Source organism: Microcaecilia unicolor, chromosome 3 (assembly GCF_901765095.1).
Source record: "Microcaecilia unicolor chromosome 3, aMicUni1.1, whole genome shotgun sequence".
Lineage (NCBI taxonomy): Eukaryota > Metazoa > Chordata > Amphibia > Gymnophiona > Siphonopidae > Microcaecilia > Microcaecilia unicolor.
The window spans coordinates 353331838-353355027 of NC_044033.1; the positions used below are offsets into that span (position 1 = coordinate 353331838).

Sequence of the window (23190 nt, forward strand, 5' to 3'; positions counted from 1 at the left end):
ATGTTGTTGATTAAGAAGTAAAAACTTCTGTGAAAAAGAGGCCTCTAAGGTTATCATTGTAGGTTTTTGAGGTAAAAAGGACTTACTTGATAAGACCAAATCTGTAGTGGAAGCTTTCCCTGGTTGTCTCCAAAGTGATTCACGGTTTTCCCCAAGAGTAGTATCTCCTCCTTCTTCACCCGCCTTTTCCACCGCGGGGACAGTCGGCATTTCTTTCCTCGAGTCGGCACCCGTGCCGGGAAACCCCATTGAGTCCTCCTCTGGGGTTTCCTGGACCGTCCTCGGGTTCACCACCGGCATTGGAAGTGGTGCTGTCTGTTCGGGGCTGAAAGATGTCTCAAACTCAGGCTGCAATGCTGGGAGACCTCTCCCCAGACCATGCAACAGTGAGGCAGCTCCCGACAATCCACCCAGAGCAAGGAAGCGATCCAATGTCCCAGCAACAGGTAAGACAGGCGTTGCAGGGCTGGCGCGTTGTATTCCTCTCCTTTTAGGCATTAGTATAGAAGGTATATTTCTTCGTCGAAAATAGAGAGCTGGAACAGGAGCTGCTTCCAACACGTCTTACTCAGACGCCATCTTGAATGCCTCAAGGAGTTTTTGATTTCTGTCTTCACTGCCATCACGGCCGTCAGTGTTGGGGAATATTCCTTTGAGGTGGAGGAGGGCATAATGATGCTTAGATGTATATTAATTGTAGCATTGGAAACCTCCTGCAAATCTTCTAGAAGAAAAAGAGGTGGCAGAAGTCTGTGGCCTGGATAGAGTTCTAATAGTATCTGTATACTAGGTCGGCCACTTCCTCGACTTCATCACCAAACAAGTTATCTCCACAAGAAAGACATCTGCTAGATGCTATTGCACAGCAGATTTGAGGTTGGAGACCCTGAGCCAGGAAAGATGCTGCATTGCTACTCCTAAGGCAGAAATGCATGCAGAGACATCAAAGGACTGTTCTGCCAGATATTTACAACAATCTAGACATTTCCTGTGATGCTTGAGGAACTCATCAGCCTTTTCAACAGGTCTATAAAATAATGAGTGGAGTTGAATGGGTAGATGTGAAGCGTCTGTTCACGCTTTCCAAAAATACCAGGACCAGGGGGCATGCGATGAAGCTTTAATGTAGTAAATTTAAAATGAATCGGAGCAACTTTTTCTTCACTCAACGTGTAATTAAACTCTGGAATTCGTTGCCAGAGAATGTGGTAAAGGCGGTTAGCTTAGCAGAGTTTAAAAAAGGTTTGGCTGGCTTCCTAAAGGAAAAGTCCATAGACCGTTATTAAATGGACTTGGGGAAAATCCACTGTTTCTGGGATAAGCAGTATAAAATGTTTTGTACATTTTTGGGATCTTACCGGGTATTTGTGACCTGGATTGGCCACTGTTGGAAACAGGATGCTGGGCTCGATGACCCTTTGGTCTTTCCCAGTATGGCAATACTTATGTACTTATGTAAGAAGTCTGCAAAGGAGAGAATATTAGAGATTTTAAGTAAATTATGGAATAAAGTTGATAATCTAATATACGATGGTTAGCATTGAGGCTAAAGAGTCTAATGTTCTAGCTTCTCTGCCTGGAGGCGTAGAAGCATGAGATCTTGTACTGCATGTACATTTTAAAGCACGTTCCACAACTAAGGAATGATGGGGTAACTAGTTTCTTTTTAATCCAGTGCATTTCTATATTTTTCACACTGTGTCAATTTTCTTTGGAGCAATTTGAACTGCTAGTGGAGTCTTTCAGTTCTTGATCAGAGTATTTTTCATAAGTGTATGAAGTGGAACAGTGATTTAGATCCTGAAAGAGCTCTGAATGAAGTTCTTCCTTTGTCTTCAATTTGAAAGGTATGGCATAGGCCATCTCACAGACAAAGCTAGGAAAGGATATACTTTCTGGAGAAGACTTGCAAAGGATCAGATGGAATGCCATAGGACTCCTCAGCTGAGAGGTCCGAGTCTCTCTTCAAAGTACTGTTTTTGGGAAGTACATGGAAGGAAGTGTTAACTAGCATGTTGGCTCTGTGTCGAGGCAGATGCATCTCCGAGGCTGGAGAAAGTTTCTATGTCAATGCCAACATGTGTCAGTTGGATTCATGATGCTGCTGATGGTCGACTTTGAGCTGGTGTACGGGACCTCTCCCGCGACTGTCTCTCCGATCTATCGATGGACTGGGCAGAGGCTGACACAAGCACCCTGTAAGTCTGTATAGTCTGCATATGCAGTAGCCCCGAGAGCTCCTCTTTGAGAATAGCCTGGATTTTCTTCTGTAGAGTAGGCTTCGGTACTGGCTAAGAAAGCGATGAGGACGCAGCCTGCATTATAACCTGTGCAGGCTTATGAGATCTCGAAGACCTCAAAGGCTCTCGATGAGAAATCAGCTGGAGAGGAGGAGAGCAGTCTCTGTGGCATGGATACTTCCCGTGCATCAAGGATGTTGATGCAGGGAGGTGTTGGCAAGTGCCAAGAGGGAGAACGAGGGTGATGCTTCTTAGGTTTTTATGCTGCACGTCCCCTGATGTACGTGGCACTGACAAAGAGGACTTAGAGTCTTTACAAGGTTGCGTACCAAGTCCGAAGTTGGACCCTCCTGATGCAGATTCTACGTGAGGTACCAAATCTTCTGCCATGCTTGATGTGGATGTACAACCAAAATGTTTTTTACGCTGTACTCTGTGGGCTTTAAAGTGTCCTCACTTGAATGAGCAGGCAGAGGCCATGATGTATGTCCTGGTGCTCCAGACCCAAGCACTGAACACACCAGTTATGGGGGTCTGTGTCTGAGGTGATCCTATTGAATCAAGTACACTTCTTAAAGCCACTTTGCACCCTTATTAACATAGAAGGGAAAACAGCTGATGCAATGTCAAAAGGCTCAATGGCCCAGGGAGATCAAGCAGTCGCATACCTGAAAATATTCTGCCTCACGCAAAAGAAGGGTTCAGAAGTCCCAAAAGCGAAAAATAAAAAAAATGAAAAAGAATTTAGAAAAATGAATAAATTGAACGAAATTAGTGAGAAAGAAGAAGAATATGAAGAAAAAAGTATGCTGAAAAAGGGAAGGCACCAAAAGGCCAATGATTGTCGAGTTCAGGAGAGATCAGAAAATCAACCCCTCTGCTCTGCGGAAAATGCTAGACTGCTGGTCCCATGCTCGAGTATCTGTCAGCAAGGTGGGAGCACTGCTTCAATGTTTTAAAGTGACAGTACACTATCATGTAGCAAAACGCCTGGACCAAATGGTATTTATCGCAGAGTACTGATAGAATTTAAAGCAAGGTACCGGAAGATTGGAGGGTAGCCAGTAATTGGTCGATTTTTAAAATGGTTCCAGAGGTGATCCGGGAAATTATAGACCGGTGAGCCTGACGCTGGTGCTGGGCAAAATGGTAGAGACTATTATAAAGAACAAAATTACAGAGCATATTAAAAGGCATGGATCAATGAGATAAAGCCAACATGGATTTAGTGAAGGGAAATCTTGCCTCACCAATCTATTCCATTTCTTTGAAGGAGTGAACAAACGTGAATAAAGGTGAGCCAGTTGATGTGGAGGGGCATAATCGAACGCAAACGGCCATCTCCATGGACGTCTATCTCCGAGGATGGGCACATGAAGGGGCGGGCCAGACCGTATTTTCGAAAAAAAATGGGCGGCCATCTTTTTTTTTCGATAATACGGTCTGTGCCGGGCAAATGCATCGGATTTCGGCGGATTTGAGCTGGGCGGATTCGTTTTTCAGCGATAATGGAAACCGAAAGCACCAAGCTCAAAAACGAACAAATCCAAGGCATTTGGTCATGGGAGGGGCCAGGATTCATCGTGCACTGGTCCCCCTCACATGCCAGGACACCAACCGGGCACCCTAGGGGGCACTTGTAACAAGTAAATAAAAAAAACATTAAAATACCTCCATAGCTCCCTTCCCTTGGGTGCTGAGCCCCCCAAATACCCCCCCAAAACCCACTGCCCACAACTCTACACCATTATATAGCACTTATGGCTGAAGGGGGGCACCTAGATGTGGGTACAGTGGGTTTTGGGGGCGGTTTGGAGGGCTCCCATTTTCCACCACAAGTGTAACAGGTGGGGGGGGGGGGATGGGCCTGGGTCCACCTGGCTGAAGTGCACTGCACCCACTAACAACTGCTCCAGGGACCTGCATACTGCTGTGATGGAGCTGGGTATGACATTTGAGGTTGGCATACAGGCTGGAAAAAAAATGTTTTTAAAGTTCTTTTTTTTTTGGGTGGGAGGGGGTTAGTGACCACTGGGGGAGTCAGGGGAGGTCATCCCCGATTCCCTCCGGTGGTCATCTGGCCAGATGGGGCACTTTTGGGGGACTTGTTCATGAGAAAAAAGGGTCCAGAAAAATTGACCCAAATTCTTGCTTCTGGCGCCCTTCTTTTTTTGATTATCGGCCGAGGGCGCCCATCTCTCCTCGGCCGATAAACACGCCCCAGTCCCGCCTTCACCACGCCTCCGACATGCCCCCGTCAACTTTGTCCGTTCCTGCGACAGATTGCAGTTGGAGACGCCCAAAATCGGCTTTCGATTTTACCGATTTGGGCGCCCATGGGAGAAAGACGCCCATCTCCCGATTTGGGTCGAAATGTGGGCGTCTTTCTCTTTCGAAAATAATCTGGATGGTATATCTGGATTTTCAACAGGCATTTGGCAAAGTACCTCATGAAAGACTCCAGAGGAAATTGGACAGCCATGGGATAGGAGGTAGTATTCTATTGTGGATTAAAAACTGGCTAAAAAAATAGAAAACAGAGAGTAGGGTTAAATGGTCTGTATTCTAAATGGATAGTGGGGTTCCACAGGGGTGTGTTCTGGGACAGCTGCTTTTTAACATATTTATAAATGATCTAGAGATGGGAGTGACTAGTGAGGTAATTAAATCTGCTGACAACATAAAGTTATTCAAAGTTGTTAAATTGCAAAAGGATTGTGAAAAATTACAAGAGGACCTTATGAGACTGGGAATCCAAATGGCAGATGACGTTTAATGTGAGCAGGTGCATGTGGGAAAGAAGAACCCACTACAGCTATGTGATTGCAAGATTCTACATTAGGCAGGTAAGGGATGTAGGTGTCATCATTGATGATACGTTGAAACCCTCTGCTCAGTCTGTGGTAGTGACTAAGAAAGCAAATAGAATGTTAGGTATTATTAGATAAGGAATGGAAAACAAAAATGAGGACGTTATAATGCATTTGCATTGCTCCATGGTGTGACCAAACCTTGAATACTATGTGCAATTCTGGTCACTGCATCTCAAAAAAGATATAGTAGAATTAATAAAGGTACAGAGAAGGGTGATGAAAATGATAAATGGGATGAGACAACTTCCCTATGAGGAAAGACTAAAGCGGCTAGGGTTCTTCAACTTGGAGAAAATATGGCTGGGGGGGGGGGGGGGGGGGTGATATGATAGAGGTCTATAAAATAATAAGTGGAGTGGAACGGGTAGATGTGAATCGCTTGTTTACTCTTTCCAAAAATATTAGGACTAGGGGGCCCACAATGAAGCTACAAAGTGGTAAATTTAAAACAAATCAGAGAAAATATTTCTTCACTCAAACTCTGGAATTCGTTGTCAGAGACTGTGGTAAAAGCAGTTAGTTTAGTGGGGTTTAAAAAAGGTTTGGATAACCTGGATTGGCCAATGTTGGAAATAGGATGCGGGGCTTGATGGACCTTCGGTCTGTCCCAGTATGACAGCTCTTATATTTATATATATATATTTTTTTTTTCCTCCATGGATGAAGTCACCCATATGTGAGAATATTACGCTTGCTTTTCCTTGGTGAAAATAATGAACAGGAAGAAATTGGCCCAGGAAAAGTAAGTGAATACAAAAAATGAAATGTATAATTTCAAACAAACTTTTATTTTGTAATTACATGCCATGTAGAATAAAAATAAAAACTACATAATTTGGACAGTTTTTAAATATAACTTCTATGTACATGGAGGACTCCAAGAAAAAGAGAAAAGGAACCCAATTTTACTTTAACAGACTATTAATAAAACATTGACTGAATGGCTTTTAAAATATGTTTTGTAGATGAAATAGTTTTCTCTTAATAAGTAAAAAAAATATCCATTTCCTTTTTTGAGAAAATACACACCCTATAGCTGCTGAAAGTCAACCTGTCACATATTCTCTGTATAGTGTTAGCATACTTAGCTTAAAAAGAATCTTAATCTCTAAGGGGGTCTTTTACTAAGGTGCGTTCATGTTTTTAGTGCACAATAAAATTGGGCATGCACTAAATGTTAGAGACGCCCATAGGAATGCACTGGCGTCTCTAACGTTTAGCACGCACCTATTTTTAGCGTGCGCTAAAAACGTGAGTGTGCCTTAGTAAAAGATTGCCTAGTGGTAGTTCATATGATGCAAACAGTTTTACAATTTAGTGCACTGGTTATATAAACAAAAAGTGCTCAGTAGCAACAATAGCAACATGTACCTAAGATAGACTAATGGAAAAACAGACATTCAAGTCACCATCTGATGTGTTGCATTTCCAAAAAGAACACAATAAGAGCAAACACTCCATTATTTTCTACCTGCTCTGAAACGAGCACAAACCAAACACTTGTAAAATCATTATTTGATTTTTCACATAGTCAGAGAACAATGAAATGAAATGCTCCATGATTAAAATACATAGCAATTTAGCAAATGTAAAGGATTTTCTGTTTTGTTTTTGTACCATGAAAACAAACAGAGCTAAGCAAAATAAGTAAATTAGATAATTGTGTTAAATTTATTACACAATTTTCTTTTGCTAAAAACACAAAGTGCTTGAATATAATTTTACAATATAATATCGATGCTTTTGGTTCATGAAACAAAACCCGTTTTCTTTTTTCAATTTTCACATTTCAAAATCTGCTTAAAACACAATGCAAGAAGAAAGCAGATCTGATTAAAATTTGTAAATCTACAAATAGGAATTACACAGAAGAGAACCTGATACAGTCAACTGCATTTCTTCCCCTATAAATGGAGTTCTTTCAATAGCATTTAAACTAATTTGTTTAAATGAAACAACTTATTTGCCCAATTCACAGGGCAATAAAAGTTTATTTTCAAGTATTAAATAGGAAAATTGTATAAGTCTCTAAGCCAATTTTACATTATAGCTTTTACACTTGGTCTAGCTTTTAAATCCTCTTCAAGCCCAGTGCTAAGTAATTACAATACCATTAATTCTTAATAAAGCAGAAAAACCTAAAAAAAAATAATACAGAGCAAAACGTGGAGCACTGAGTTAGGGATTTGCATAAAGTGAATCCTCTTTTACTGTCCTTTCCCTATATTTTTCTTTTCCTGAGTTATTTGTACATCATCAGCCATGTTTCATTGATTAAGCGACCCCTTTTCTGGAGGTTATTCATTCAATCCAGTATAGGAATGGGGTTTTTTCTCTGGGGTTTAATTTCCTGTATTTTTATTTCCTTTTCAAGAGTTTATGTTTTGACTGTATATTTCAAATTTCATAAATAAAAAGATACAAAAAAACTGCAAAAAAAAATTGATTTGCTAAAAGAAGTGTGATGCAAAAAAGCCATTTTATGGAATCCACACTATGATTCTTGTACTTGTAAAAACTATTTTAGAAAGACAGTCCAGTCTATTCCCATTGATTCATTGGATGGTTTCACTAAAGTTCCTTCAGAAACATATTGGACAGGTTTCAGGAATCCGCAGGAAAAACACATTCCTCTGTAGCATGGAAGAACTCCATCTGCTAAAGGATGCTTTACTAGCGTCACCTTTGGTTCTTCAAAAGAAGCTTTCATATAACTTCTAGAATGAGATGCAACAAAAGAAGGGACAAATTAGAACTATAATGATCACAGCATGTGCAGTTAGCCTTCATAAAAACATGTCGACTCTGTTTATGACAGGTTCATTTTAACTAGTCATGTACAATTCAAATTACTGAAAATAAACAGGGATAGTTACTAAGCTGTAGTAAAATCCACAATTTTACTGAAGCCAAATTTACCACTTAACTCACTAACCTATAGTACCTAATGGCACTGCAGGTTAATCATTCACATGGTAAACTGAATTTTGCATGGCTGCAAGGATGAGAAGACTGAATGTAGACCCATTATCCTTTTAAACAACCACTGTTGGGAAGAGGGAACGCAAACTTGCCCTCACCTTTATCCAGAAATCCCCTTGCCTCCCTATTTGCCCCCCCCCCCCCCCCAATCCTCTCCTGACACTTACCAGCAGTCTCCTGGCGATGAGTGGAGAACTGAAGCGATCCCCAGTTGCTCCTACCTTGTTGGGAGCCAGGTATTTTTTGACAACTTGAACCCTAGCCACAGTACTGTGAGACTTCTCCTGGGGGCCTTGGCAGACATATTGAACCCAGTCACCGACAGGTAGGAACAACTTGGGATTGCTTCTGCCCTACTATCCACCAGAAAAACCACTGGTAGGAGAGGAGAGTTGGGAGTGTTGGGGAGCTTCATGGATCATGGACTGGCCCCCCATTAAGTTCTTCCCTGGGAGGAAACATAATGCCACCTCAAAAGGAGCATTATCCTTCTATGAATAACACAGCTTGCAAGGTTAAATGCAAGCTATGTAATTCATGTTACATAATAATGAGTTGCTTTGCATTACGTAATATGCTTTGTGCTAAAAAACTGTACATTAATGGCAAATAATGCATAATTTTGTCATTTAACATGCATTATTTTACAAAACTCTGCATTATTCCATCAACATATGTTAGTAACTTCCCCACATAGTGAAGCAGTGGTACTCACTGCTTGGACGGTAGGACAAAATATGCTCCTGCTCAGATCAATCAGCACTTTCTTGCAGAAATAATGGCTATAGTCTCCCATACCAGTGGTTCTTAGCTCTGGATATATTTGTGCATATTTGGTACTAAATTCTATAAACAGCACCTAAAAAACTGGTGCCAAAAAATGGCGCTTTGTGCTATTCTATAAATGGTGCTTAAAGTTAAGCGCAGTTTATAGACTAGCACTAAGCGCCAAGAACCACAACTACATTTAGGCATGACCATTACACCAATGAAACCTTGGTGTAAATCCCTGTGCCTAATTTAGATGAGGATCCCCTTTATTCTATAACAATCTGTATAAATTAAAGAACACTCCTGATCCGCCCATAACCTTCCCATAGCCGCGCCCCCTTTTCAGACCTGTGTATAAAATTTACACGTGTAAATTTTAAATTTAATTAGCACCAATAATTGTTTGTTAGATCTCAATTGTTTTCACTGTCTTCGTTACTTAATTAAATTGCACGCTCAAATTGGGCATGTGCCCAAATTTGCACGATTGATTGCTGCTCTTATAGAATTCGGGGGTTGGGTATATTTACATACATGGGTTAAAAAAAGTTAAGTAGAACATTTTAAATTGATTTGAAGACTGATAGGACAAGAGCTGGGAAAAATGCACTATAAGGAGAAGAAGAAAGCTACATTTAATTTTACTTACTATCCTGCAGATTACATCAGTTCCACAAGGGTTTTTGATCTGGCCTATGGAGGTGCATCATGGTCTAGTCCATGGTGGAGCCTCATGATATTTGTACTTGGAAGTGATAGCACTATTGGTATAACTTCATTTTCAAGGGGATTCTCATAGGCCTCACAACCCAGACCAGGCCTCGGTGTGGCTCTTGGGCCCAAAGGTTTGCTGACTGCATTCCCTAGCAATGTTCCATCAGTCATACCACACATATAAAGTGACTAAGAACACAGAGAAATTTAGTGGGAAAGAAACAAAACAATTATTGAAGCACAAAAATAAATGGTAAACGTCATGGCTATGGTATGAGAACCCCATGCGGGATGCCTTCCCACTGGTAAATGTTGCCAAATCAATATCCAGTTCACTTTTCAATGTGGAACCTGAAGCAGCACACTGTATATGCCACAAATATTTTAAAAAGTAAACCAAATTATTTATCTGTAGCAGGTGTTATCCATGGACAGCAGACACAAAGTTTTGCAGAAGGGTGACATCATCTGATTGATCTCTCCAGCTAGAAAAGTTCTGGAAGCCCTTAGACTCTACCAGGCATGCTTGCACCTTCTCACCTTGTGTCAATTTAAAACGAATCGGAGAAAATTTTTCTTCACTCAACGTGTAATTAAACTCTGGAATTCGTTGCCAGAGAATGTGGAAAGGCGGTTAGCTTAGCAGAGTTTAGAAAAGGTTTAGCTGGCTTCCTAAAGGAAAAGTCCATAGACCATTATTAAATGGACTTGGGGAAAATCCACAATTTCTGGGATAAGCAGTATAAAATGTTTTGTACTTTTTTGGGATCTTGCTAGGTATTTGTGACTTGGATTGGCCACTGTTGGGAACAGGATGCTGGGCTTCATGGGCCTTTGGTCTGTCCCAGTATGGCAATACTTATGTACTTCCTTAATATTTGTAAAAGCTAGGTTAGCAGACAACTCCAAGTGGAGACTGGTTATGTATATAGGGACTTGTATCCTGCTGTGTACAGAGAACACTTCCGATAGGTATATGACTTGGATTTCTCCAAGCACAAGCTGGACAAACTCCTAACCCAGGATGAAGGACACAGTTCCTCCTTGCTTACTTGATGTAATAACATGGTACCTTGTCTATGTGGACTAAGAATTTTGTTGGCCAACTGATCCCTGAGCACTGCATACAGCCCTCAATTCTAGAAAATGGATCTGATGGAGGTTTTCATGGACTGACAAACTCTGAGAGTGAGGCCCATCTAAACTGGCTTCTCAGCCTGGTCTGAACACATTTGTGTCCAGATAGACAGAAGGCTTAAAGATACAATTCATCTCCAAAGGCAAAAGCTGTCTGGAAATAATTCATTTTCTCTTGTGGGTTATTACTGCATAAGTAATGCCCTTCAATACTGGGGAACTGTACCTTTTTGGTGGCACCTTGCTTAAGTCATGGCAGTTTTATTAGGCATTATAACAATTCAGATTCTATTTCAATTCACTGATGGCTTTTCCATTTTTCTTCCATTAAACTACAAATTGCAATATTCATTCTAAGGCATACGTACCTGCTGTTTGTTGTGTTTGCACACTATCTACTTGAGGCAATTGTCCTATAGTCCCTTTCTCTTCAAAGGCTATAACTGGATTCAAAGGAATTTGAGGGTTACTACTTCCACTACTATTGATGGAATCTAATCTGGATGGTTTAGAACCCACAGGTAAGTTGATGATCTCTTCAAAACTGTCATTCTGTGCAGATATTCCATTTTCATTTGCTTGTTTTTCTTTATTGTGGGTACTGAAAGACATTTAAAATGGATTAATGAAAAACAATATATCTTACTGATGTTCTTTTCAAGCTCACAAAACTAAATGCTTCATACACTCTCTCATATATTAACTTATACTACTAACTCTGCATATTTTTCTTAACTGTATTTCTCCAGCCTTGTTTCTTCAGACCCTCACAAATATTTGTTACTACATGCAAGCCAGTCAGAATAAAATTAACCTGTAGCAATTACAATTAGTCTGGACACACAAATTGACATCTCAGCTATGAAATCCTCTCTGATGGGACTTAAAAATACTGTAGAACCAAACTGTGAGATCTTTCAGGAAAAAACTGAAAATATGATTCTTTTCTCAACTGGAAAGGGAACTAAACATACCTGAATTACAGACTGATATTTTTTAAGGAGCATAACTGCATTAGAAGTGTGAAAATTTAAGATTTGTTTTCGTCATTTTAAATTATAACACTTGGTTAATGTTTAAACTGCTCTGATGCACCTTAACCAGGTTTTTTTTGGTTTGAAGCTGAATATATTTGCCAATTTAGGGGGTATTTTACTAAAGCTTAGCTTGAGTTATAAGCAGCAGGGCCCATTTTATTCCTATGGTCCTGCTGCAGATAACTCCAGCTAAGCTTTAGTAAAAGACCCCATTAAAGTTCCAAAGCAAGGCTGCAGATTAGCAGAGGGATTATTAAACTAGGGGAGCAAGACGTGAAATGTGAGCCACGCTGGTCTCTAGACTCCTGTTTATGAGTATTCTTTAGGTACTTAATAAAAATACATTTGTTGGTAATAAAAGAAAAAATTGATTGGAGTTTTTTCAGGACTGATAAAAGAAAATGCGAGAGAACTGTGTTGACAGAGTAAAGTTCTGAGGTCTTTTTTCCTCTTCCTTTTTACAATAGTAATTCATTAATTTTTGCACATTTTTTTATATGAAATTGAGAATAGAAATATTTGTGAAAAATGAGATTTCTCTTGATATTTTGTTACTGTGCATAGTCCCACAATCTAGTGTTGTTGCTTTGCAGAAATATAAGCAATATGAGAACTATGAAAAATCTGACTCATCCACCAAAATTTTATCAGTAGCAACAGGGGAAAGAGACTAGAATGGTTCAGGACATGAAGATTAAGAGACAGTGTGCATGACAAGCTAACAGAAGCTCCATGCACTGGAGAAAACCTATTTGGAAATAAATGAGGTGGTAGAATTGAGAAAGGTTCATTGCTCCATCCTCCAAACACTTTCCGCTGCAACAACTGAAATCTACAATTTCAAAGAAATAATGTTATCCATATAAAAGGCAATTCCTTTATCAAAGATGTACCTGTCACAAATATCCCAGGCAAAAAGCACAGACCAAAAAAAGACAGCATTCCCCTTTTGTTTTTAAGCTAGAATAGCATAGTCAACCTATTGACTAGAACCAGGGTTCACCTCCCAACAAGGTATGAATAAAATATTATACCAGTTCCTGACACATCATCTGCTAGCTTCAAGAACAACAACAAAAAAAGTTCTCTCTTGTGTAAGATTTGAATATAAAGATTCCACATCCATAGTTACCAGAAAAATGCCTTCTTCTGGAAGACATAATTTAGATATAGGGGCTCATACTCAAAACAAAAAAATGTCCCCAAATCGTCATAAGGTGGCAGGAGGACATTTTTCTCTCAAAAACAACCAAGTTCTGATTTTTGACATCCTGGTTTTACACGTTTTGCTCCACAATTCGTCCAAATTTTAAGGGGGCGTATTTTAGGCAGGACATGGCAGCACCATAAGATAGATGTTTTTCTGCAACAATGGAACAAAATTAAAGTGTTTTTGGCTAGACCTGTTTCAATCACAATAAAGTGACCAAAAGGTACCCTAAGTGACCAAATGACCACTGGAGGGATTAAGGCATAATCCTCATTACTCCCCCAATGGTAACTGACCCCTCCCAGCCCCCTAAGATGTGCTCTATGACAACTTTGGATATGATGGCCATTCCTATTACAGCATCAAGCAGGTCCCAGGAATAGCCTAGTGGTCAGTGCAGTGGACTGTAGAGAAGAGGACCCAGGCCCAGATCCCCACTCTTAGTGGTACACTTGTGGTGAAAGTGTATGCCCTCCCAAAAACACTAAGGACCCTGTTTACTAAGTCACACTAGAGACATGTTCGTGTTTTTAGCATGCGCTGTGTAAGCGCCCACAATATTCCTATGGGTGCCTTTATAATTAGAGCATGCTAGTTTTGTGCATGCATTAAAAACGCTAGCATACCTTAGTAAACAGGGCCCTAAATACATATTGTACCTAAATATAAGTGAGAGGAGTGGAGGAGTAGCCTAGGGGGTTAGTGCAGAGGTCTTTGATCCTGGGGAATTGGGTTTGAATCCCACTGCAGCTCCTTGTGACTCTAGGCAAGTCACTTAACATTGCCCCAGGTACAAATAAGTACCTGTATATACTATGTAAACTGCTTTGAATGTAGAAAGGCGGTATATATGGTCCCATTTTCCCCTCCCCCCACCTGCAGGCATAAGGGCTATTGTAGGTGGGTACATTAGGTTTTTGATGGGTTTTGCAGGGCTCACCATACAATGTAAGAGAGTAACGGTGAGATGTGTACCTGGGATCTTGTATGTGAAGTCCACTGCAGTGCCCCCTAGGGAGCCCCACTGCTCTGCTGGGATGTCTGTGTGGCCAGTCTACTAAGAATGCTGTAATTGTCTATTGCTTACCTTTGATTTAGTCTTACTGTACACCGCCTTGAATGAATTCTTTCAAAAAGGCAGTAAATTAATCCTAATCCTATATAATAATTTGCACCTCCAACATCTACGTCTGGATACCCGGGTTCGTAACATCCATTCCCACTCATTGCCTCGCCCTCACATCAAAACATAATGACGTCAGAGGGCGGAACAATGAGGGGGACGGGAATGCTGGAGGCGAGATGATGTCAGGAGGAGAGAATTGCAGGACATCGAGGGGAGGGAGGGAGGGAGGAAGGGAAGGAGAGGGCAGGGCACAGGAGAATTGATTGGGATGGGAGGACAGACTTAAATCATTGTAAGGCTTCAACCATTGCTCAGCATACAAAGCTGTAACCACTGACCTACAGATGAACACGTTCCAGAATACAGCAAATAGAACTGTATCCCAAACACCACACCTGAGGATGTTCCCACAGCAGATCATATGAATAAGATTCACTGTACCGGCAGATGTGGGTGAAGGACATGGAGGTACTGCGCTAGCCATGAGGATGGTGACCCCATAGAACCATGCGGACACGAGCCCTGTACAGCCAAAGTGGATTACCAGCGCCACTCAGTACAAAAAACTTTATTCCCAAGCCTTGCATGAAAGACAAGGTAATGTCACCACTGTCAGCCCATGAAACCTAAGAATACTAAAACTCTACAACTCATGAGAGATGACAGTGCTGTCAAACCTCGTATATGAGACATAATTGCACAGTACCCAAGACAACCAATGATGCCATTGTGCAGTAATTGAGACAAGCACCTCGCCAGACATAGAAATGCATCTGTTGTGCAGATCCAGAAAATGAAAATGCCACCAGGGCGCACTTGAACTAGAAAACACCACCTATGTGAAATAAGGTAGCAGACAGTAAGTGGGCAGAAAGCAACACAGCCACCAAAACCTGCTTGGGACTTAGCTGGGTATGAAAAGCAGACCAGATCACATCCCCGATAAGTCCTTGCAAGAAGTGTGGGAACCCAAAGGCAAGCCCTTGGCTGCTGAAATGGAACAGCAAGCACATTGCAAGAATGGCATAGCCAAGAAGAATGTAGTTGCTCACCAAATCTGGGGAAAAAAAATAGCAGAAACCTGCTGACAAAGGTAATAGCAGAATAAGTGGCAGAAGTAGAAGATAACCAATCTTTTAAAAAATTAACACTCAACTCTCTCCAGAAAAGCAAGCAAGGCACCAAACCACATGGAGCAAAGAGCCTCAAAACCACCACAAAGGGCTCAGTGTGTAGGGTTCCCACCAACTGCACAGACAGTTAGAAGCCATTCGTGAAAATAAAACCGCAGCCCATGACCTATAGAAAAATGGTTGATAAGTAAAAATAGAAGGGCACTTACCTGAACCCCAAAGAGAGCAGTAAGAGAAAGAGAAATAAATAGAAACCATACACTTGCTAGTTGAAGGGATCCCACATAGTGAAGTCAGATAAATTTTCTTTTCTTCTCTTGTTCCTGTTACCTCATAGCACATTCCTTATGAGGAAACCCCAGGAAAGGAGTGTAACTTGTGGGGGAGGGGAGGGACTCAGCATCATTGGGTGTCACCCTAGCTGGGGGATGAGGGACCTGACACCACTGGGTATCATCACAGCTCAGTCTGGAACATCTGAGGATAAATGAGCCAATCCAGCCAGCATTAACCTCCTCTCCACTGACACTGACATTAGTGCAGGAGCTACCAGATAAGCACCAAGGAGTTACACGATCCATCCACCATCCACTTGGAGACAAATACTGAACATTCTGGGCTATCACTTATGGGGCGAATCACTTGGAATTATTTTTTCTCTGTCTCCATCCGCTGGTAGATGGACATAACCACTGCTCTGGACTAGTCTGGTATGGATGTGAAGGAAATGGAAAATAATCCAAAACTCTAATCTTTTAGAAAAATAATTCCTCTGATTCTTGGATCATTTTCGTATAAGCTTTTGCAACAATCTTATCCAAATCTTTATTTGAATTAATCTGATTTTTCCTTCATCTCCTCTCATACTGGCAAAGCTGACATTTAAAAAGCCTTATGCCACTGTAATGCCAAGGTGTACTTTTACCCTGGTCCCCACACTGCATTTTCTTTAGCATCAGATTATTTAGCATAATAATCATGTAAATGTCCCACCTATCAACCATTTTTGTAACAAACGGCAATAACACATCACTCTTATTAATAAAATACTCTATCTCTACTAAGCTACAAATACAGTATATGAATTGGCCATTCTGGGGTCAGTGATCACCAACACAGTGTTCCTTATTACTTAGTTAATTATTTATATGGTCCTCCTTAAATGGATAAACTTAACTGGTCAGCAGCTGAATTTTACTGCTATCCAGTTACGTTTTAAGCCATGTCCTCAAAATGCCTTTGTTTCAGCTCTCTTGACTCATCTGTTCCCATTTGCTCCTTTACACTTTCAGTGTCATTGGAACAAGGAATAGGATCTGGTGAGTCTTCATATCATTACCAGGGGATTTCCCTCCCCCCTCTCCAAACACACCTACTCACATTGCAGAAACAGTCCTCAGCTGGAAGGTCATGTATAAATCTTCCTCCTGGAATTCTATAATCATGGGTCCCACATTCAGGGACCATTACTCCCTCCTACTCAGGAGTTGCGAACACTGCTTCTGCAGCATCCCTAGCTCCAGCCAACCCACGAACAGAAGGCCTAACATAGTGATCCAACTGGAGAGCTTCTATAGTGCAGCACACAGCACTTATCACCTGAAGTATGGCCTGGCCCCTTTTCTTATTTTTATATATATATACCCCTAGCTTAATCTAGCCATTGAGTGACAGTCCTTGGGCATGGGCCACAGACCCTGAGAATGCCAGTGGGTGTCATTATTGAATGGTGGTAAGTATTCTCTTATCCCACGGGGAGTGAATACTGTATTCACAACATCTCCTAGCCTCAGATGACCTAGAGTACAATCTGGGCCTAGGAATTAAACCCAGACCCTCTGCTTGACAGTGCACAATTTCACCACTAGACCGGATCCAAGGGTCTCATAGTTAGACTCAACTGCCTTTTCTTTCTCTCGAGCAACAAGTACAGAAGGCATGGCCATTCATAATGGACATTTTTCTTCCATATTGGGAATATAAAGGGTCAAGGGTTTGATATACTGCCTTTCTGTAGGTACAACCAAAGCGATTTACTTATATTATATGGAGGTACTTTTTCTGTCCCTAGTGGGCTCAGAATCTAAGTTTTGTACCTGAGGAAATGGAGTGTTAAATGACTTGCCCAGGGACACAAGGAGCTGCAGTGGGACTTGAACCCAGTTCCCCAAGTTCTCAGTCCATTGCCCTAACCATGTCATGAAGCACATGTCTCAGGACAGTTTCAAGCAAAGGAATAGAATATTAATGCTAAAACACGTTATCAAAAATATAACTAACTTCTTCACTAGCTTTATTTTCAAAAATTTAAATGGACCAACACGACAATTATATTATTTGAAAGAAAAAGTCAAAATGCAATTACAAGATATTTGAACTAGACAACAAAACCTTTAATAAAAAATGACTAACATGTTTTATTTCTAGGATAGAAAGGCTCATTTGAGCAGTTAGAACAAATTAGGAAATCATTCTAAAATAAAAATAATAAATTATCAAAATGACAAAAAAGTTTTATTTTACTTTACGTAATTTGCTAAACCACTTTTCAATACAAAATATCAAAGACTAAAGAAAGCAGGCAGAGAGAGAAAACAAAATAGAAACTCACTGAGACAGAAGTCTAAGGATGGGCTCTTTACCAGCCAAGTGAAAGGAGAGAAACTGAGGCAGCTGGTCTATGAGAAAGCATCAGTTGGGTTTGATTATAAAAACCTCAGGTGTTTCTTCTGGTGAGGTATGTGCTCAAAATCAAATGACCCATGTGTAAGATACCATAGATATACTTAATGTTGGAGAAATGTAAAATACAAATAGAAATCAAAAATATGAGCACGAGCTAATTTATTCAAGAAGAAAATGAGCACAATAAACTATACTATATTTAAGTATATTCTCCTCAAAATCCTCACCTGTCCACAGTTACTACTGGGTGATGCATAATGAACATTTGCGAAGGAGTTGCTGGTTCTCCATTACACGGGATTTCTGCTTTATCCTGGAGCTGTGATCCCTGCTCAGATTCTAACAGAGGAGATGGAGTAGCTACTATAACAAAAGAAATTATATTATATAAAACTTACAACCAAAAGTAGATTTAGAAGACAGAACAGAAAATAATGTACTGGAAAGTGTTCAACAGCTATGGATTACAAAATACTTTCATTTATCAATGCTTTAGTCAGAACATTTCTGTCAAGTCAATATTCAGCTGGTGTGCTAAGTGTTTTTCTAAACACTGGTCATGGTGTCTAAAAATAATATCATTATTATTATTATGAACATTTATACCCCACTTGAAAATGCCACTATCTGTATTGCGAGTGGTGCTGAACATATGTAGACACTGCTAATCATCACTGGCAGAGGCAACACCTAGGTTAGCAGTAAAGAGACAATAAGGGCATTTTGAACACAGCAGCTGGTGTAGATGTACCAGCTGCCTCCCCCTAGTCCCCCTTAGTTATGGATTCCCACTGAATACACTCCAGGGAATTAGATTAAAAAAAAAAAAAAGCACACATCAAAATACAACATATTAAACAGAATAGTATTTGCAGTATTCTGGAAATATATGCAGGTACTTTAACACCGGCTTCCAGTGGGTTGCTAAATGGCAACCAGAATTCAGCTCTACTGGCCTTTAGTATACTGTTGACTTTCCAAACATGTTTGGAATATGTATTTTCTGTATTAGCTGTAACTAATGGTAAGAGCAGCAGGCTGAGAACCAGAGAAGCCAGGGTTCAAATCCTCCTGCCACTCCTTGAGATCATGGACAAGTCAACTAACTCTCCTTTGCATTAGGTACAAAACTTAGACTGATTTCCAAGGACAGGAAAATACTTACTGTAGTTGAACATAACTCATTTTGAACTACTAAGAAAGGTGTGGGCTTTCACCTTGAGCTACTAGTGAAGCGGACTTTGATCCTGTGGAACTGGGTTCAATTCCCACTGCAGTTCCTTGTGACTCTGGGCAAGTCACTTAACCCTCCATTGCCCCAGGTACAAAATAAGTACCTGTATATAATATGTAAACCGCTTTGAATATAGTTGCAAAAACCTCAGAAAGGCGGTATATCAAGTCCCATTCCTATTAAGGTAGGTGTGAAATAAATTCAAATTTGAATTTTTGAAGTAATACAAAACTCTATGAATGCCACTCAGGACCTATACAGCAATTCTACCATACTATGATAATGCTAACTTACAGAAATGATTTAATAAAGATTTTCAACAATATATGGCTCCTGTGGTAAATTTGTCACCATTTGCCATCTCCGCTCAATTGTTTTCTTTGTTGTGCTCGAGAAGGTTTGGTTCTTCTGGGGTTTTTTGTTTGTAAATAGTGGAGTGTCCCACAGATCTGTACTGAGACTGGTATTTTTAATAAATGTATAAATGATCTGGGAAAAGGAGCAATCAGGGGCATAGGTACTATTGAGTGAGCACAGCAAAATGTCCAGGGCCACTTGCAGTTGCACCCCCACAGGTCTTGGCATTTCTCTTCCTCTCTCCACCCCCTTGCAAGTCTGGTATCCTTCCTCCCCCCTCCCCCACATTCGGGGCCCTCAAAATCTGCAGTGAGCAGCCAACAGCAAGGTAAACAGACTGCTTCTGACTAGTGCCGCTAGGGCTTTCCACTGCCACATCCTGCCCACAGGAAGTGACATCAGAGAGGTGGGACACGGCAGTGGAAAGGCCCTAGTGGTAATGGATGAAGGCAGTCTGTTTACTTCGCCAACTCTGCCAGCTGCCTTCTGAGGTTTTTGAGGGCCTTGGGAGGGGGGGGGGGGGGGGAAAGGGGGTGCTAGATGCCAGGATCTGTGGGGGAGAGGGGGAGAAATGCCAGGGCATGTCGGGGGAAGAGGAGGGTTAGAGACATGCTGGACCCTTGGTAGGGGGCAGAGAAAGAGAGGGATACTGAACCTATAAGGGCAAGGAAGAGGGAGGAAAGATGCTGGGACTTGCATGGAGGGAGGGTGGGGTTTGAGTCAGAGCGAAGAGAATGACTGAACGGGGTGAGTGGAAAGAATAGAAAGAGAAGAGAGAGAGAGAGATGCTGGAGTCCAGTGTCAATGGAGGTGAGTGAGAGAGAAAGAGACCAGACCCTGAGGGGGAGAGATGTTGAATCAGTGGAGGGAGAAAGTGATGCCAAACTGTGGATGGGGAGGGAGAGAGAGAGAGATGATGGCCTGGGGTGGGGAGTGTTGAAGGAGGGAAAGGGGGCAACAAGCTGGATCAGTGGAAGGACAGGGACACAGAGAAGAGATGCTGGACACAGGGGAGGGAGAAGGACACTGAGAGGGCAGATGCTGAACATGAGGGGAGGACAGAGATAGATAAAGATGAACAATGGAAATAAAGAATAAATATCAAAATGATGGGAGACCCTGGAAAGAGAGTTGAGAAAAACAGAGAAAAGCAGAAAAGAGAAAAAACAAAGGTAGAAAAAAAAAGTATTTTTTTTACAATGTATTATTTATAATATGACAGCTTTAAGAAATGTGGATCTCTGATATCTTGCATGTCAGTTATTATTTCTATTATTATGACAGATTTTATACATAGGACTGGAATATGATTGCTTTTTTCAGGGTTTGTTTACTGGAATTTTGAAGAGGTTTCTCCTCCTCCATTCCTCCTGGTTCCCACTACCTTGAGATGGAATTATATGGGGAGGGCATCTTAATTTTTCTGCCTGAGGCCCGTTCAATACTAGATACGCCACTGGAAGCAATAAGTGAGGTGATCAACTTTGTAGATGACACAAAGGAGCTAGTTTTCAAAACATAAAAATGTCCAGAAAGTGGCACGAAGCAGATGAACTTTTTTTCTACCAAAACATCCACAACGCTATTTTCGAAACCTGCTTTAAAGACTGTTTCTATGCAGTTTGTCTACAGTACATTAAATCACAAGGGGGCATGTCAGGAGCATAGCTAAGTTGTAAAAGGAAATTTGACACCTTTCTAGAGGAAATGCTCATAAACCATCATTAGCCATGTGGGCTTGGGAAAGTCACTGCTTATCTCTGGATATGAATACTAAGGAATAGATCTACTCCTTGCTTGCAAACTGCACTGGCTACTGATGGAGACTAGGTGCATGGATCCTTGGTCTGATCCAGTTTGGCATATATTATATTCACTTCCTTTCCTAAAGATAAGCTAAACATTATTAATTAACTATTAGAAGTGTTTTTCATTGTGAGGCCCAGGGGACAGTGGCAGCCCCCACTGACCCTAGTGTGACTCCCTAACTCTCTTCTCTAATTCTCCCTACCTAGTCCATGGAGTTGCTGATGGAACTGTCTCCACACCAACTGTTTTCCTTCAGGACTGTATGGTTCTGAATGAATTTGAGTTATGCAGCATACAAACTCCCATGTTATTCTTGCACGACTGTGCAAATAGCAAAGAAATTTGGACACCATGCAGGTCAAACTCACTGAGAGCCACATGATGCTGGAAGGAAATAGAACAGCTGTCCCCTAGGCAGTGCCTGTGGCATTAACAGACTGGGGGAAGATCCAGCTTGGAGAGTGGAGATAGAATGATGGTAGCTGACTGGGAGGAGAGGCTGGTGGGAATTGAGAATGACTGGGATAGAACTGGGGGACTTTGTGTATTGGGGGAAGAGAGTTTTGGGAGAAATATGGGTTGGAAGAGACAAGTGGGCTCATTTTCAAAACAGAAAAATGTCTAAAAAGTGCCATAAAGCAGCATTTGGACATTTTTCTCACAAAAAAAAAAAAAAAAAGTAACAACGAACACGGACAGATCACCCCCATGGCTACCTGAATGTGTAGTCCCCCAAGGATCCCCCCTCTTGCCAACCTTATTCAACATGATGATGATACCTTTAGCCAAACTGCTAGCCAATCAAAACCTCAACCCCTACATATATGCAGATGACGTCACAATCTGCATCCCGTTCAAACATGATCTAAATGAAATTGCCAACGAGATCAACCAAAGTCTCCAAACAATGCACACCTGGGCAGATGCATTCCAACTTAAACTTAACGCAGAAAAAACACAATGTCTTGTACTCACCTCACAACATAATACAAAACACTTCTCCACCATAATCACACCATATTGTTCTCTTCTATCTCACAAAACTTGAAAATTCTTGGAGTCACCATTGACCGAAACCTCACTCTGGATGCCCACGTGAAAAACACGACAAAAAAGATGTTCTACTCCATGTGGAAACTTAAAAGAGTAAAACCTTTCTTCCCGAGACACATCTTCCGCACCCTGGTACAGTCAATGGTAATAAGTCATCTGGACTACTGCAACGCACTATACGCGGGTTGCAAAGAGCAGAATATAAAAAAACTCCAAACTGCCCAGAACACTGCAGCCAGACTCATATTTGGAAAAACTAAATATGAAAGCACAAAACCCTTAAGAGAAAAGCTCCACTGGCTCCCACTTAGGGAACGCATTGCGTTCAAGATCTGCACGATGGTACACAAAATCATTCACGCGGACGCCCCAATCTACATGATAAATCTCGTGGACCTACCTCCAAGAAACGCCACAAGATCATCCCGCAAATTTCGTAACCTACACTTCCCCAGCTGTAAAGGACTAAAATACAAGCAGACGCACACCACCACCTTCTCCTACATAAGCACGCAATTATGGAATGCATTGCCTACAGACCTGAGAACAATCGACGAAACAACTGTCTTCCACAAATCTCTGAAGACTTATCTCTTCAACAAGGCCTACAATGAGAACCGACAGCCACACTAGTACACCTCACCAATCCACTCAATCAAGAAAGCCCACCTCCTATAATTACCCTAATCACTCCCTTCCTTCTTCTTTCTTCCTTCACTTAATTTCTACACAATACGAAAACGTATCTGCTATCCTGTAATGACAATGTTTTCAAAACTATGTAAGCCACATTGAGCCTGCAAATAGGTGGGATAATGTGGGATACAAA

General features: G+C 41.1%; 1 protein-coding gene across 5 annotated transcripts in view; it reads right to left on the minus strand.

Moving 5' to 3' along the window:
- Positions 1-6313: 6313 nt before the first annotated feature.
- MAP7 (microtubule associated protein 7) overlaps positions 6314-23190 on the minus strand; it is a 317468-nt gene continuing 300591 nt past the window's right edge. For 3 of the 5 annotated variants that reach the window (XM_030198511.1, XM_030198510.1, XM_030198506.1), the window contains exons 16-18: positions 18136-18271; positions 11086-11318; positions 6314-7830 (exon numbers count right to left, since the gene is read on the minus strand). In XM_030198511.1, coding sequence (XP_030054371.1) covers positions 7820-7830; positions 11086-11318; positions 18136-18271 — 380 coding nt within the window. In that variant the 3' untranslated portion in view covers positions 6314-7819. The remainder of the gene's footprint in view (positions 7831-11085; positions 11319-18135; positions 18272-23190) is intronic. The other 2 variants (XM_030198509.1, XM_030198507.1) reach the window with 2 other exon arrangements.